General features: G+C 40.7%; 1 protein-coding gene across 2 annotated transcripts; it reads left to right on the top strand.

Moving 5' to 3' along the window:
- Window positions 1-5,152: 5,152 nt before the first annotated feature.
- si:rp71-81e14.2 (uncharacterized protein LOC100002239 homolog) lies at window positions 5,153-12,440 on the top strand. 2 transcript variants are annotated; one of them, XM_061729389.1, is made up of 5 exons: window positions 5,153-5,260; window positions 5,395-5,727; window positions 5,866-5,910; window positions 7,444-7,532; window positions 11,826-12,440. In XM_061729389.1, exons 1-5 carry the CDS (start codon window positions 5,209-5,211, stop codon window positions 11,946-11,948), a joined length of 642 nt encoding a protein of 213 aa, XP_061585373.1. In that variant the 5' UTR covers window positions 5,153-5,208; the 3' UTR covers window positions 11,949-12,440. The 2 variants fall into 2 exon arrangements, with proteins under 2 accessions (XP_061585373.1, XP_061585364.1); XM_061729380.1 differs by having other exon boundaries at window positions 5,395-5,733.
- The last annotated feature ends 3,416 nt before the right edge of the window (window positions 12,441-15,856 follow it).

The raw sequence follows: 15,856 nt of genomic DNA, 5'->3' as shown, positions 1-15,856 counted from the left end.
GAAAGGGAGTAAGGAAGGGAGAAAAGATGGAAGGGAGGAAAGAAGGGAGAAAAGATGGAAGGAAGGGAGAAAGGGATGAAAGAAGGGAGAAAAGGAACAAAATGAAGGAGGAAGGAATGGAGAAAAGGAAAGAAAGAAGGGAGGGAAGAAGGAAGGAATGGAGAAAATAAGGAAAGAAGGAAGGAAAAGCAAAGAAGGTAATAAAGGAACGAATGATGAAAGGGAGGTAGGAAGAAAAAGGAGTAAAGGAGGGTAAAAAAGGAGGAAAAGAGGAAGGGAAGAAGGAAGGAGAGAGCATGGCAGGAGGAAAGAAGGATAGAAGAATTGGGTCATTTTGACCCAAAGACAACACAAGGGTAAAGCCAGATAGGGGATGGTAATTTGAAGTGTTTGCCTCCAGCACATGTGGACAACATCTGCAGGTGTGTAGAAAATGGTTCAGCGGCAGCGGTCACATGGCTGATTTGACCGTTTCACCACAAACGCCTCTTATGAAAAATTATTAAGAAGCAAAAAGGGTGACTGAAAAACAAGATGTGGTTAGAAATACAGCAAAGCATTTTTTTAGAAGAATTTCTGATGATGTTTGCATGATGAAGATGGTGATGATGAGCTAAACCATCAGAGATGGCCTGACCCTGATGAGGCAGGAGCGCCATCTCGTGGAGATAATAACAGTTTTCCCATCTTTTCCTGCAGAATCGGCGCTTTGGCTTCTAAAGGAAGATTTCCTGAAGTCTGATTCTCCAACAAACTGCAAATTCTAAAAAGGCACATGTGGATTTAGTGTATCTGTATGAATAACTGACAGCGTATCTGCAGGTCCATCATGGATGTTTTTAAATGCCCTCTGCAGCTCTTTCTTTGCTTGACACTTCTACCATCGTGAGATTATGATAAAACACTGTCAAAGTCGTGGTCTGTGTCCTCCCTGGTCCAAGGTTGGACCAGACTCAAACCCCATTCCCCTTCACTGGCCCACGATGGACGTCGTCATCGATCACTGTCCATCTTATTCTCCACAGGGATTCACCTTCCATGTCCTCCGGTGGAAGACAGCAGGGCCGGCCCAAAGCCTCCATGGGGCCCTAAGCAAAATGTGATTTTGGGGCCCTTTATTACTACCAATAATACTGATTATTGATCATTCACACAACCACTATAAACTTATTTCATGTTCTTCCCTGTCATTACAAATACACTTGTAAAACTAGATGTAAGAACTTTTCGTTGTAGTTAGATTGTAATCCACAGTGATTAAAAACATGGAAGCAGACAACAGATTAACAAACTTTCAATTAATATTTTGCTGAGTCAGCAATTGCCCCTACTGGCCACACAGAGAAGCAACAGGTCAAAGGTCAAAGAGCTGCACAGTTGCAGCAGTATTGTTTCCATCATCCTACTGTCAGCCTGGCAGGTTTTACCCATCTATAGTTTTTAATCTGAAATGGTAGCAAATTCAGCTACAAGAGCGGCCTGAGGTTGATTTACACTTAATATTTAAAGTGATATAGTACTAAGGGCCCGATTTACTAAGATCCTAAATAAAGAGTACTAAATTGCGTGTGCACTGAAAAAGTTTGCGCGTGCTGTTGTTGTGTGTTTTGCGGGTGATCAACTAAGATTGCGTGCGCAATTGATAACAGGTGCAAACAGCAGTATTTAAATGAGGTGTTGCGCGTCTTACGGTTTGCGGCGCAAACTTTGCGCCATGGAGAGTCTGGATGGAAAGCAGGATATAGCGCAAAATGAAATTTGACGAGTTGGAGTTATAGAGATATTAGTGGAAGAGGCAAATTGTTGTGCCGTATTCAGCACCCCTGCCATGAAAAGCACCCCCTCGTATATTCAATGATAAGTAGACCAAGAAAAAAAACAACACACTGACACTTCAATATATTTATATATACACACTCACACAAACACATACTTAGGAGTTTATATTATATATATTTACAAATATTATGGAAGACAACACAGTAAGCAGGCTATTAATTAATGACATCAATAACCATTTACCCGATTTTTGTGAATGTGATTGTGGGAAAGTATGACTATTGTGGAATCCATGAGCGCATTTAAACATGAATCATTAACACAAAACTGGACGCTAAACAGAACACGGAATGAGAATATCATTTTTGTCAGACGAGGGGGTGCTTTTCACGGCAGGGGTGCTGAATACGGCACAACACCGGGGTATGACTGCAGAAGAGGCGCACAATAAGAAACACTTTTTTCTCCATGAAAACACGTGATTTATTTATCATCACAAATAAAAAAATGAATGTGCCTCCTGTGGCAACCTTTTGCTGAATAATACTCGATTTAACATTCAAATAAAATATTTCTCCTTTTGCATGTGGAGATTAGCACCTTCCTTTCGAACGTATTAAATACAGACGCAATCACAATCCCCGCAAAAACTTTCAGGCTTGGTAAATCTCATTGCACGTGGTAAATGGACCAATTTGCATCTTCCCCTCCCAGTATTTAACGATTTCTGGCGGGTACGCCCCATATTGATTATTCATCAGGGCAAAAGTACTAACTGAATTGCGTGTGCTATTTTGCGCATTTGAGAGACGCAGTCCTCTTTGCACGCTGTTAGTAAATCAGCTGGCACTTTGGTTTGCGGGTGCTGTCAAGTTTGCACACGTTTTTACACACGCAAACCTTGTAGTCTACTCTAGTCTGTTGACATAATATTGTTTATGTAATAATATTAATTATTGTATTTTTGTACAATAACATACCTTTGATAATGTATGAATCATCACTCACACATAAAACAATAGTTTTATTTTTTATTTTATTTCTTTTTAACTCTTGGGGGCCCCCTAGTGGTCACGCGTCCCTAAGCAGCCGCTTAGTTTTCTTATGCCTTAGGCCGGCTCTGTTAGACAGACTCTTCTCCTGCCTGGATCATAGGTGACTGTGCCTCAGTCACATGTTGGTGTTTCCTGGACGTCTACCGCCGATGGACGAGACCACAGAAAAGGTTTGTGCCTAGGGAACGTATACCATTCATCTTCAGTAGTCCAAGACAATTATTCAGTCTCTGCAAATAACTCACCATTGTTGAGCATCCGTGAATAACAAGCAGCAGCCAGCAGTGTAATTAAATACTCTTCATGTCATGGGACTGATTCATTCAGACGTTCGTGATGCCTGCCAGGGTCAGTGGAAGGAAAGTTGGGTTCTCAGGTTGTGATGAAACAGCTAAAGAAAACTCAAATATCCTATCTCAAAAAATTTTAATATTCTGGGAATCTTAATCTTAAACTGTAAGCCATAATCAGCAATATTAAAATAATAAAAGGCTTGCGATATTTCAGTTGATTTGTAATGAATCCAGAATGTATGACATTTTTGTTTTTTTAATTGCATTACAGAAAATAAAGAACTTTATCACAATATTCAAATTTTCTGAGACAGTCCTGTATTATGCCAATTTTCAGACAATTAATTCAATTCAATTTTTAATTCAATTTTATTTATATAGCGTCTAATACAACAAAAGTTGTCTCTAGACGCTTTCAAGAGACCCAGAACATGAACCCCCGAGCAGTTATTACATAAACAATGGCAGGTAAAAACTCCCCTAGTGGGAGAAAAACCTTAAGCCAAACAGTGGCAAGAAAAACTCCCCTTTAGGAGGGAAGAAACCTTGAGCAGGACCAGGCTCATAAGGGGGGACCCTCCTGCCGAGGGCCAGACTGGGGGTCGGGGACGTCAGCAGCACAGCAGGCAGGTGGAAGCAGCAACGGGATGACCAGGGGTGGGGACCGCAGGCCAGCACGCAGCTCCTGAAGCTCCGGCCCAATCAACAAGCCCCAGGTTAGGTGCAGGGTCGGGGAAAGGTTGAGAAGGGGCAGGGCCAGAGAGAGGAGTCTTGACGGACAAACCTTCTCCCCGCCTGAAAGGGGCCGTTACCCTGCCCCTCTCACTCCCACGCTGCAGGTTCCGGTGTTGTGCATTCATAGATGCTCTTCGCCACCGGCAGAGGATGCTGCACCATGTACAAAAGAGAAAAAAGAGAAGAAAAAGGGGAAAAAGGGGGGGCCAGTCCAAGAAACTACAGGAGCAACTCTGACACACTAGAGTTTACACTACCTAGAGATTTACCAACACCAGCTAAAGGTTTACAAACACTAACTATAGGCTTTACTAAACAGAAAGGTTTTAAGTTTAGTTTTAAAGGTGGAGGTGGTGTCAGCCTCCTTAACCCAGTTTGGAAGTTGGTTCCATAGTAATGGTGCCTGATAGCAGAACGCCCACCCTCCAAATCTACATTTAGATACTCTAGGAACTATGAGTAAACCTGCACTCCGAGAACGGAGAGCTCTGCCAGGAACATAAGGCACTATCAGGTCTTGCAAATAATGCGGAGCTAAGCTGTTTTGGGCTTTATACGCAAGTAATAAAATTTTAAATTGGATGAACAATGAAGAGAAAGTCCATGGACATCTCTTATTATCTTAATTAAAAAGCTAAACTTAATCAAAGCTGCCTTGACAAGGACCATGACTGATGAGCGTAAGTTTGAGACACAGCATATGTTGGAAAATCAGGTCACATGTGGTTTGTTTGTTTCCTCCTTCAGTTGTAAATCAAAAGTGTTCAAACACGTGAAAAAAAATGTTCCTCTTAAATCTTAAACTTTTGACGTCTAGCTGAACATATTTTAATGTAGTCTTTAAAGGCGGGTTTTAACGGGCTACTTTATAATTTAGTACTGCAAAATTAAGAGAAATGTGCACAAACTCACACAAAGTTGATTGACTCCGGTTGGACCTTCGGCCTCCATCAGATCAGCGTTTTTGGGGCGGTGGGGAGCATTTGTAGGTATTTTAGGAAGTCTGTCCCCTCCTCTGCTGCTACCTTGCCACAACACTCTTGGAGAAATACCTCTTACCTTCACATGAGTATAGTTCAGCTTTTTTAATAATAAAATATTCATATTATACCCAAACGAATAAACCCAGATGGATTCTTCCAGGTGTGAAGGGGACTAAACGTTACAAACCAAATGTCAAACTAATTTCCATGAATAGGGTAAATGTCTGAATGCTGTTTGTGTGAGTGTGTTGTTGTCTCTCTCTGTCAGGATGTGCATCACCGGCCCACATCAGTCGTGCAGGAAGCACCACCGCTGAGCCGCTGTCTTGGCGTGTAAACAACATCTGCAGTCACAGCGCCGACATGAAGCCGCTCTGGTGCTCCGTGCTGTTGCTCTGCCTCTCCGTCCGCTCAGGTAGGAACGTGTCATCCGTATGCAGCATCTTTGACTTCCACACTTCTAAACCCTCTAAAGAAATATTCACTTGGCCTTAGAATAATCTTACTGACAGTTTAATTCTTTCATTTTGTTGGTCTTTTTCATGACAGAGAGAATTGCAATCTTTGGAGAGGCTGGCAAGAACATCACTTTGACGTGTTCCTTTCAAAGTCCACGAGGCAGTGGCGGCTTCGCCGGGTTATACCTGTACCACAAGTTTCGTGCTAATGAGGAAGAAGTGTTTTTCGTCAACAAATACACCCCCAAAAAAGCTGTGCCACGGAAAAACTACGAGGGCAGGTTTCAGACCGAGGGAACGTTCAACAAACTGAACATCATCATCGGCAACCTGACCGTGAACGACAGCGGCTACTACAGATGCGTGTACAAAATAAACTCCAGCACTAACGACCTGCGCAACACCTACGCCGTTTTTATCACAGGTCTGTGTGAGTTTTTCATGTCTTTCTCAAACACTCAGGATTATTCTAGAGTAGTAACAACGGAGACGAAGATTTGACTAAACAGCAGAACGATTAACCTCCGATGAAAAGACGTGACTCCTCTTCCTCTCATCGCAGATGGATCCTGCTGTACGCAAAAGGAACAGCCTCCTTCATTTAAAGGTAATTTAGACGGCTGGTTTTAATTTTCCAGCCACCAAACCTTCGTCCAGTTCAAACATTTAACATTAAAAGCAAAGATGAACCCGTCACCGGCACGAACCCCGGCAGGTATGAACCTGTTTAACACTGACAGGCCGGCAGTGGTCGTGTGCAACGGGCGATGCTTTCAGAGTTAGATCAAGCTTGATGTCTCAAATGGTTGTTGTTGTTGTTGTTGTTGTTGTTACACACGGCTTGTTTTTATTACCAAACAGCTGAACAAATGACAATTCCTTTGCTGCTCAGTACTCAGCCAAAAATGACCAGCAGGCCTCTCAGTGCCTTGATGGTGATGTTCTTAGTGACGAGGGGAGACAAGGCTCTGATCGGCCAAAATGATGCATCAATCAATCAATCAATCAATCAATCAATCAATCAATCGATCGATCGATCGATCGATCGATCGATCGATCGATCGATCGATCGATCGATCGATCGATCGATCGATCGATCGACCGACCGACCGACCGACCGACCGACCGACCGACCGATCATCAATCAATCAATCAATCAATCAATCAATCAATCAATCAATCAATCAATCAATCAATCAATCAATCAATCAATCAATCAACAATCAACCAACCAACCAACCAACCAACCAACCAACCAACCACATAAATGCATGAATGAATAAATGAAAAAATAAATAAATGAAAAGATAAATCTATAAATAATTAAATTCATAAATAAACACATTCATAAATAAATACATTTATAAATACATTCATGAATAAATTCATAAAAAATACATGAATTCGTAAACAAATTCATAATACTTTAAAAACAACATGGTTGTGCTGAACACAAACAGAAGAATTGTATATTTTCAAAACAGGAAGCGAGTCGGTCCGTCTGATGCGTAAAAAGTGTCCACTTCTGAGCTTCCTCTCGGTTTTCACTATGAATCAATCCAACGAAAGAAAAACAAACGTTGCAGGCTGCGTTAGCAACGCCAGTCGGACCTATTGGGGGAGAAGTCGTCGAGCTCCAACAAAAAGACGTAAAAGTCTCAAGTAGAAGTAGATGTAGAAGGATTCTGGAAGTTATTTTTCGCGGTCACTGAAGATGCTTCACCTCCAAGAGGTAGAATATCTTCAAGAACCGAGAGAAGAAGTTACTTCACCTTCAAGAAGCTTCGCTAGAATACCGTCCGAGAGACAAAGTTTTGGTTAATGTTGACGGATAAAACTGAAGCATTCAGGACGGGAAACAAAGAACCCGCATCGCTGCATCGTGTGAGATAAATATAAAAGATGGTGCACCAATCCCAAACTTTATTTTTAAGTTTACTTTGGGTTTTTACTAATTTTAGAACAAAGAAACAATCTTATTTGTCTATTATACGTATTTACAGCTATTTTCGGTGCACTTATCGACTCAGCTGGATGATTTCCACAAGGAGAATTTATTGTGCTGCAAAAATAACTGATATTTCTGTGCCATGTGTGTGTGACGCTAACATTTGCCCTCATTTCCCATACGCAAGTGCAGCTGACAAGTGTCTGCCCCTGTCCTACTACTTCATCATCTCCTGCGTCATCAGCGCTGTCATAACGACGACCTTCCTCCTGCTCTTAAGGGTGAGTTCATTCAATCTGTGCTTCATGATTTGTGGTGGAGTTGAAAACGGCCTGTTTCTGCAAACGACCGTCTGGATATATTCAGACTTTATCGGTGCAGCCCAGACATCAGCCGGTCCCACAGCATCTTCTCAAACCACACATCTGCTGTGTGTACACATCAAAACCCGCTGAGCGTTTCAGCTGCATCAGAGGGGCAGACGTGAATGTGGTATCACTAGTGTATGGTGGACACATTATCTCTGCTGTTTCCTTTGCTAGATTAACCAAGATAAATCGAGATTTAGTGTCCATACTGGTAAAAATCAAATCTTAACCTTGTTGACATTAGTTGAAGATGTGAAGGTGTGCGTGTGCGTGTGGTAATAACACACATCCTGATAATAAACTCACCCTTTGGCATGATAGTCATAATAATAGAACCTTTTATTTGCATTTATTCTCAGAAAGGAAGAGTCGGGCTACTCAACAGATGAAGTTTATATGCAGTGTTGGGTGGAAATTGAAAAAAAAAAAAATTAAAAAAAAATTCTAATTTAAAAAGTTTAAATTGTATTTAGTTACTGAATACTGAATACTTGCCTTAAAATGTATTTTATAACGTATTAAGTTACTTTGTCTAATCAGAGTATTCAGAATAATTTGAATACTTTTAGAATAATTCACATTAATTGTCATTATATTTATGTATAAATATGGCGTATAATTACAAAAATGAAGACTACAGCTGTTGGAGCATCTGTTACAAACTCACTTACCATTAGTCACGAACTCAACCATATTTACATTATGTTTTCTGTGTATTTTGTTTTTATTGTAACCTTAAATGGTATTTCTAAAATAGTCTTACTTAATAATTTGAACCATTCCCAGTGACAACAAAACTGCCCAATCGTCTATACTCCTTTTTAAGCCCACAGCCAAAAGTTTATATTTAATAAACGTACTAAGTCAGCTGTTGTGAACCAAGGTTGATTTAACTTCAAATTGAAAACTTCGAGAGCTACTTCAATCAAATTTACGTGAAAAACGTCACAACAAGCCAACACTAACAAATGTGTATGTCAGAGAAATTACCTCCGTGAATCAACACAATACGGTAACGGTAAAACAAGTAAAACTATTCGCAAAAGACACCCGTAAAATAAATAACTTACTTTTGGCTGTTGAAGGCATTTTTTCCATCACTTGAGTCGGATTGACTCGGCTCTGGTGGCTCCACCAACTCTGATCTGAATCCAGTCTAAATAAATATGCACATGCGTCGATGCTAGTGTAGCTGCTACCCAGGAGTGTTTAGGCGCCGGTGGCAAATAATTTACCGGGAATTATGGGAATTATTCAAAGCACGCAACACGTAGACAATTGCTCTAAATATTTACTAATTATTTATCTTTATTATTTATCTTTGGTGGGAAAGTAGAAAATATGAAAGTATTCCAATGGTATTACGAAAGTAACTGTACCCAATTTAAAACAGTAACTGTACCAGAATACAGTTACTCCAAATACAGCGGTACATGTTACTCCCCAACACTGCTTATACGGACTAAACAGGAGTGGCTGGGAGAGAAGATTGATGTAGAAATCTAACGTGAGCAGTGAGAAGTTCACACAAGACAGGAGAAACCCGATGGAGAGTGTACTTTAAATAATACCCACTCATAAAGTGTACCAATAAAACTATTCAGTCACTGAATTAAGTTTTAAACATAAAGCTGGAAAAAACAGACTCAGACTGAGAAGCAGATCCTAAAAAACTTGAAAATATGTATCTTCGCTAGGAGTGGGCAAAAATATCAATATGGCAATATATCACGATACCTCGCCAGCCGATTCGATATCAATATTCAAAATTTTAATATACATTTTTTTTAATTGTATTTATTTATTTTTTAATTTAACCTTAAATTCATTTTTTTTAATTCACAAATAATCATGTTTCAAATGGGTTGTAGCCTACATATGCAAATATGTTGTAACTTTAGCTTGTAGCTTGTTACAATAAAACGGCAGGGATCATTTGAATGACATTGTTTTGACTCAGTTTGTCCCATGAATCATCACTATAATCTGATGTATGTGCAAATCAGATTTTAAGATGCATAATGCCTTTTACAGTTTTCAGAGAACTATGTTTAACAGTGCAATATATAGAAAAATATGGATATCGCAATATCGTATCGTGACTCAAGTATCGTGATGTGTATCGTATCGTGAGGTCCTTGGTAATACCCACTCCTAGGCCCAATCCCAATACACCCCCTACTTTTCTTCACTAGCCCTACTTTCTTTCACTAGCCCTACTTTTTACCACTAGCCCTCCCTCACTACCACTACCCCTAAAAAAGAAGGGACAGATTTTAGGGCACTTGAAATCTTCCCAGGTCTGTCCCAATACTCCCCCTACTCCTACTTTCAGCACCACCACTAAAATCAGGAAGCTGAGAGCCAAAAGCTGTTTTAATTTCAGCTGAAGCTCTGTTAATATGCCACTTTATTAAGTTTTTTTATTAATATTTTTTCAGGCGTAAAAGTAACCGTTAAGATCCCCAACCTGGGCTCAGTTTATCCAAATAACACCTGTTAAGCAAAATTTGATCCGATGTTTTCGGCGATGAGAAGAGCCGCCAGTCCGGGGCGCAGCAGCAGCTCACGTCCAGACATGATCGCCAGGTCAACCTGTGCCGTCGTCCCGGGGAGAAACCTGCAGCTCTGTGGAGAATTACCGCTGGCTGAAATAAATCATTTAGGAAGATAAATGTTGGTTTAATAGATGAAATCTAACAGTTGTAGCTACGCCTGTTAAGAAATTTGCTCAGAAAATTTCTGGATTTCTGCCTGCCGGCTCGGGAGCTGATTTATGGTTCCACGTTAAATCGACGCAGAGCCTACGGTGTAGGGTATGGCGTAGGGTACAGTGCGCGTCGCCGCATAACCTACGCCGTAGGCTCTGCGTTGGTGTAACGCGGAACCATAAATCAGCCTTTATTCTGGCGAGGTTTGAAAAAGACTTCGCAACAACGGGCAAACGAGTGATTATGTACATTCACTGAGTGAATATTATGAAAGTAAAATATATATTTCTCGCTAGAAATGTAATCAAAACGCATTTTTATGCAGAAACTAACTCAAAATATTGATTTTATTCACTAAAAAATAAGAAATGCCCGCCATGTTTTTTTTTTTTTTGGATTCAGTCCGCAAATGACGACAAAAAGCATTCTGGGAAATTTTTCTGTCCCTAGATCAAACTAGTGAGGATCGGAAATCCCTCGATCCGTAGGGACAAATTCATAGCCACTACACTAGTTTTCATTACTAGCCCTAGGTGGAAAGAGGAATTGGGACACCACTACCCTCACGGGAACACGCAAAATTTAGGGGTAGGGATGAAAACGAGGGGTAGTGGGAGTATCGGGACAGGGCCCTAATCTTCACCTTCACCAATACAGGTCCGCGACCCAGTGCTGGGTCAACAACATCTCGCAGCATCAGTTAATCCAGCAGATGAGATAACGAACCTGCTGGATTAACTGCACAAAGACTTAAAAAACAAAACATCCAGATTCTCCGCAGCTGCTTCAACGTTTACATCCGTGAACCTGACATATGCGTTTGACGTCACTTCACTGTTCACAACAAAATCTGAGATAAGACTCAATGCAAAATCAACAAAATCTGTTATATCTTTACAATAGTATAATTCAACACAAGGTAATTCAAAGTGCTTTACATCAACATCAAAAGCTGCAAGACCCAATTTAACAGTAAATAACAAATAAAAAGTAAGGGCAGTAGAGTACAGCAGTTACACATCTCATTCTTAAAATAGCTGAATTACGTTTCTATATGGTCAAAACGTACAGTACAAAGACCGGGTCAAATAAAGTATAACAAAAGTATTCTGTAACAATTAGTACGGTGAATTAAACCACAATAAGAGTATTTATCTTCTTAGATCTTAATTCACAAATTTAAATGTCAAATTTACTAAAATATTTTCACTAAAAGAAGCTAAAGGGATGAAATCTAAACATTTACACCGAAGACTGCAACACAGCTGTCACTCAAAAGGCCACACCCCTAATTGTGTATAAATCTGTGGCCTTATACAATTTTACCTGATGAGCTGCGTAAAATTGAATCCCTGTTACTTTTGTCATAGTTGTAAAACCTTTTGAACCAGGCTGTGAAGCTGGATATTTTAACGTTGCGGCCGGGGTCAGTGCAGATTCTGTGACTACAGTTTTCTGAAATCTGCACGTCCTAAACCTACATGTGATTGAACAGGCGAAGAGATGGCGGAATAAGAGAAGATCGAGGAGTGAGCAAATAGTCTCCAATGACTGCGTGTATGAAGAAATGAGGAAGAGCGACGTCCCCAAGGCCGACAGTCCGCCCCAATCCTCCTAAAATGTGGCCACTGGTGCATCACAAGTGACATCTCCTTCATGAGTCTTTGAGTCATGTCCGTCAACTCCGGACATGTGAAAGAATACTGACATTAAAGCTATTGTTTTTCTTTTTTCTTTCTTAATTGCGTATTTAACTGATTAAATGACCCGATGGCTTAAAAGTCCAGAAGCTGACCCAGAAGTACGGCCAAACCAGCGAGACAAGAGTTAAATGCTCAGTGACTGAAGCAGGCTGGGTGTGAAAAATGCTGCTTTTGTTATATGTGACAAAGAATACCCACCACCTCCAGGGTTTTTGTGTGTTTTTGCAGAAAAGAAGTGAGTTTATTTTTGTGAGTGTTTGCTAATACGAATTTAATCAGTATGAAAAATGAGAATGTTGATTGTTGTTTAAAAAAAAAAGAAAAAAGGAACTGAATGTCATGTTTTCAAACTGTGTCTACTGATTTGTGATGTGGACTCAAACACAACGTTGACTTTTGTAAAGTGGAGAGAAAATAAAAAGGTTTCGTCTGAAGATTTTATTCAGACTTCCTTATTTCATTACTCTGTTAAAGACAGCAAATGCCTCTGAGAGAAAATAAACCACAGGAACTGCTAAACCGCCGTCTGACACGTACAGCGATGGTAAAAACGTTGCCTGCAAGGCCTCGCTGCTCTTCGTGGAAGAGTTCGGTCCAACCACAGAACCACAGTTCGGATGCCGACCGCGGTTCGTCGCTTCGTGTCGTTGACCTGGGCCTTGCCTAAGCCGAAGCTGAGTCATGTGACCGACTTCATCTTCCACCCAGCCAGCATTTATACACTATAGAGGGAATGCATTGACGTCACTTTCCCACTGGACCACGACCCCTTACTCACACTGAGTGGCAAAAACAGCTGCAACTAGTGGAGAAGACGGGATAAAACCGATTATCGGCTTATATTAAAGGCAGTTGGACATGACAGTGAGCAGGGGAAAGACAAGACCAGATATACACAAGGGTTAACAAGACACAGGTGCAGACAATCAGGGCCGATGGGAAACAGGAAGGTCAAACCAGAACTTAAACACAAAGACACGGGCTTCAAAATAAAACAGGAAGTGTCAAACCCTGACAACAACTGCCTAAGAACGTAATATAATAGCTTAACCAGGATGAATGTTTTACCTTTTATGTAGTTACAGTAGCAGGTTGCGTAATAATTGGCTTTTCTCTGCCACACTATCAATCACATCATCTGGATCCAGTTGCATTCTGCCCCTTAGACGACTCTCAGTGAACATCAGTGTCGAGAAGCTTCTTTCACATTCAACTTCAACATTGATTTAACATCTTTTACTATCTGGGTTGCCACTTGTGTGCAAGACAGGGTCAACAAAAATGTGTAGGCCAGCTGTATTTTGTGGTATGGACTGTACATTTTCAACTGTTGCATCTTCATCAAACAGAAAGAGGCTTCCACTGACTGTTATGGTTGTGATAGTTCCTGTTTTATTTTGAAGCCCGTGTCTTTGTGTTTGATTTCTGTCTTGGCTTCCCTGGTTCCCATCTGGCCTGATTGTCTGCACCTGTGTGTCTCGTTAACCCTTCTGGGTATATCTGCTCTTGTTTTCTCTTGCTCCGTGCTGGTCTGTACTGTTTCCTCCCTCTGTTTCAGGTCTGTTTTTTTTCTTCTGCTCTCGTGTTTGTTTATTTAACCCTGCTCAGCAACGCTTTTGGTTTGCTTTTTTTGTGGCTATTGTGGCCCTTTATTCAAGTTGCAGACAGGAAGGGGTTAGAAAGAGAGAGAGAATGGGGATGACATGCAGCAATAGTGTGCAGGCTGGGATTCGAACCTGCGACCAGCGCAGGAGGAGCCTCAGACATGAGACGCTTGCTTAACCCACTGCGCCACCTTGCTTTTTTTTTTTTAGAATAAATCACCCTTTTTGAAACTCCTGCCTCCTGCTGTCATGCTCCGGGGTCCTAACCAACCACTTCCTGACACCGACAACCAAAAAACATCCAAAATACCTTTTATAAATAGAGATGACATAAATTTAGGCTATTTGTCCTTTACAGGAAAAATAACGTCACAGTTAGGCCGTTCGTTTGATTGCTTTTTTTCCTTCTTATTTGAGGCCGCCTTCAGCGCCGCTTTATTTATTATTATTTTTATTCATGCACTTATTGATTTGTGGCCATCACGGTGGCTCCGGTATAGGCTATTTATTTAGCCCGTTTATGGCCGAGGCCACCTGTTGCTGCAACCGCGCCGCTTGTTTGTACAAACAGGGCCCAAACCTCCCCACCCCTCACACAAACCCCAGTCCTCCGCATACACACAACAGACACATCATAATAATTAAAATGTAAAAAAAAAAAGTTTGTGTTGATGAGCGGTGAGCCGCCCGCTGGTGGTGCGGCCACTCACCAGGCAGTGGCATTTGCCCACATTGTCCAGTCCGTCCCTTAAGGTTAAGGGTTAAGGGGGGATGGCATCCCCCCTGAAATAAAAACAGTCCAAATCATCCCCCTGTAAAACTGCCATCCCCCCTTTCCATCCCTTATGTCATTTCATCAATGAATGTGGTTTTACTGCTATTTCAACATTTAGAGTCATCACCACAAAAATAACACCAGAAAAATAACTTATTTGACAATTTTCACCTGTTTCAAGTAAATTTTCACTTGAAATAAGTAGGAAAATTTGTCAGTGGGACAAGATTTATCTTCTTATTACAAGCAATAAAATCTTGTTCCACTGGCAGATTTTTCTACTTATTTTAAATGAAAATCTACTTGAAACAGGTGAAAATTGTTGTTTTTTCCAGTGATGAGTCTTGTTTTAAGTGTAATGAGATTTTTTTTACTAAAATGAGACATTTTAACTAGAAATAAGACAAATATTCTTGTTAAGATTTAGAGTTTTTGCAGTGATCCATTTTACTTATCCTGTGAAGGACAGAGTCATATTGATAAGTTCAGAAAACTGTTTTTTATTGTTGTGTTCTGATGTATTTGATGTAAGCCCAGTGGATATTTAAAGCTTACAGAAGGCTGCATTTAACTGCTGCTATGTCATTCCTGCAGTATTTCTGCAGGTGTTTTGGTCACTGCTATTATTTGTAATATATTATATTATTTGTAATCAGCACAAATTATCTGTCCCCATGTGATAAAATCCACCACCCCCCCCTGATATAAGCAACTCATAAGGGAGCAATAAGAAAATCTGAAAAAAAATAGACAAAATACATATAATACGCATCATTGACCCTGTTATTTAGGTGGAATACGGGATGAGAAGGATGAGAAATAAAGAAGGAAAGATGTTGTGGAGCTGAATTCGCCCCCGTGTGACTCTGTGCCCACGATCAGATATTGATCAACACAGAAAGTGTTGCAAAACATTTACTGTAGCTTTTGTACAGATGGTCTCAAATTTCTCTCTGAAACATCATGGTTTACTAAGAAGTTCAACGTCAAACACGCCACTACGCATCATCACTGCACCGCCCCCATGCTCGAATGTGAGAGGAACTTTCTCTGAAATGTCATGTGTGTGTTGGACAAATGTGTGGTTTACGTCAAACAGCACAAACTCATGCACCAGTTCAGAGGCTGTAAAAACCTTGTGGTGTGGTGAAATCAACAGTTTTGCACGCTGGTGATTAATTCTGAATAATTTAAACGTAAATGTAAACGCAGATGGTTTACAACCATGGGCAGGACAAGAGAGACGGATAAAAACCAAAACAAACACATATCAGACCAAGTCATGATATTAAACGAACCAGATCATGTGTCAAACACGGTGGAGGCGGTGTCATGGTGCGGAGCGGTGTGGTTGGAGGGCCCCGCAACGCAAACGGAGAGAAGATTCATGAATTCAGGTTGCGTTTCAGTGAAAGATCTAAAAGATAATGATTTTTTTGAGAGT

This window comes from Cololabis saira, chromosome 1, assembly GCF_033807715.1.
Source record: "Cololabis saira isolate AMF1-May2022 chromosome 1, fColSai1.1, whole genome shotgun sequence".
Lineage (NCBI taxonomy): Eukaryota > Metazoa > Chordata > Actinopteri > Beloniformes > Belonidae > Cololabis > Cololabis saira.
Note: the sequence above shows the minus strand (reverse complement) of the source record. Positions and strands in the feature narration are given on the sequence as shown.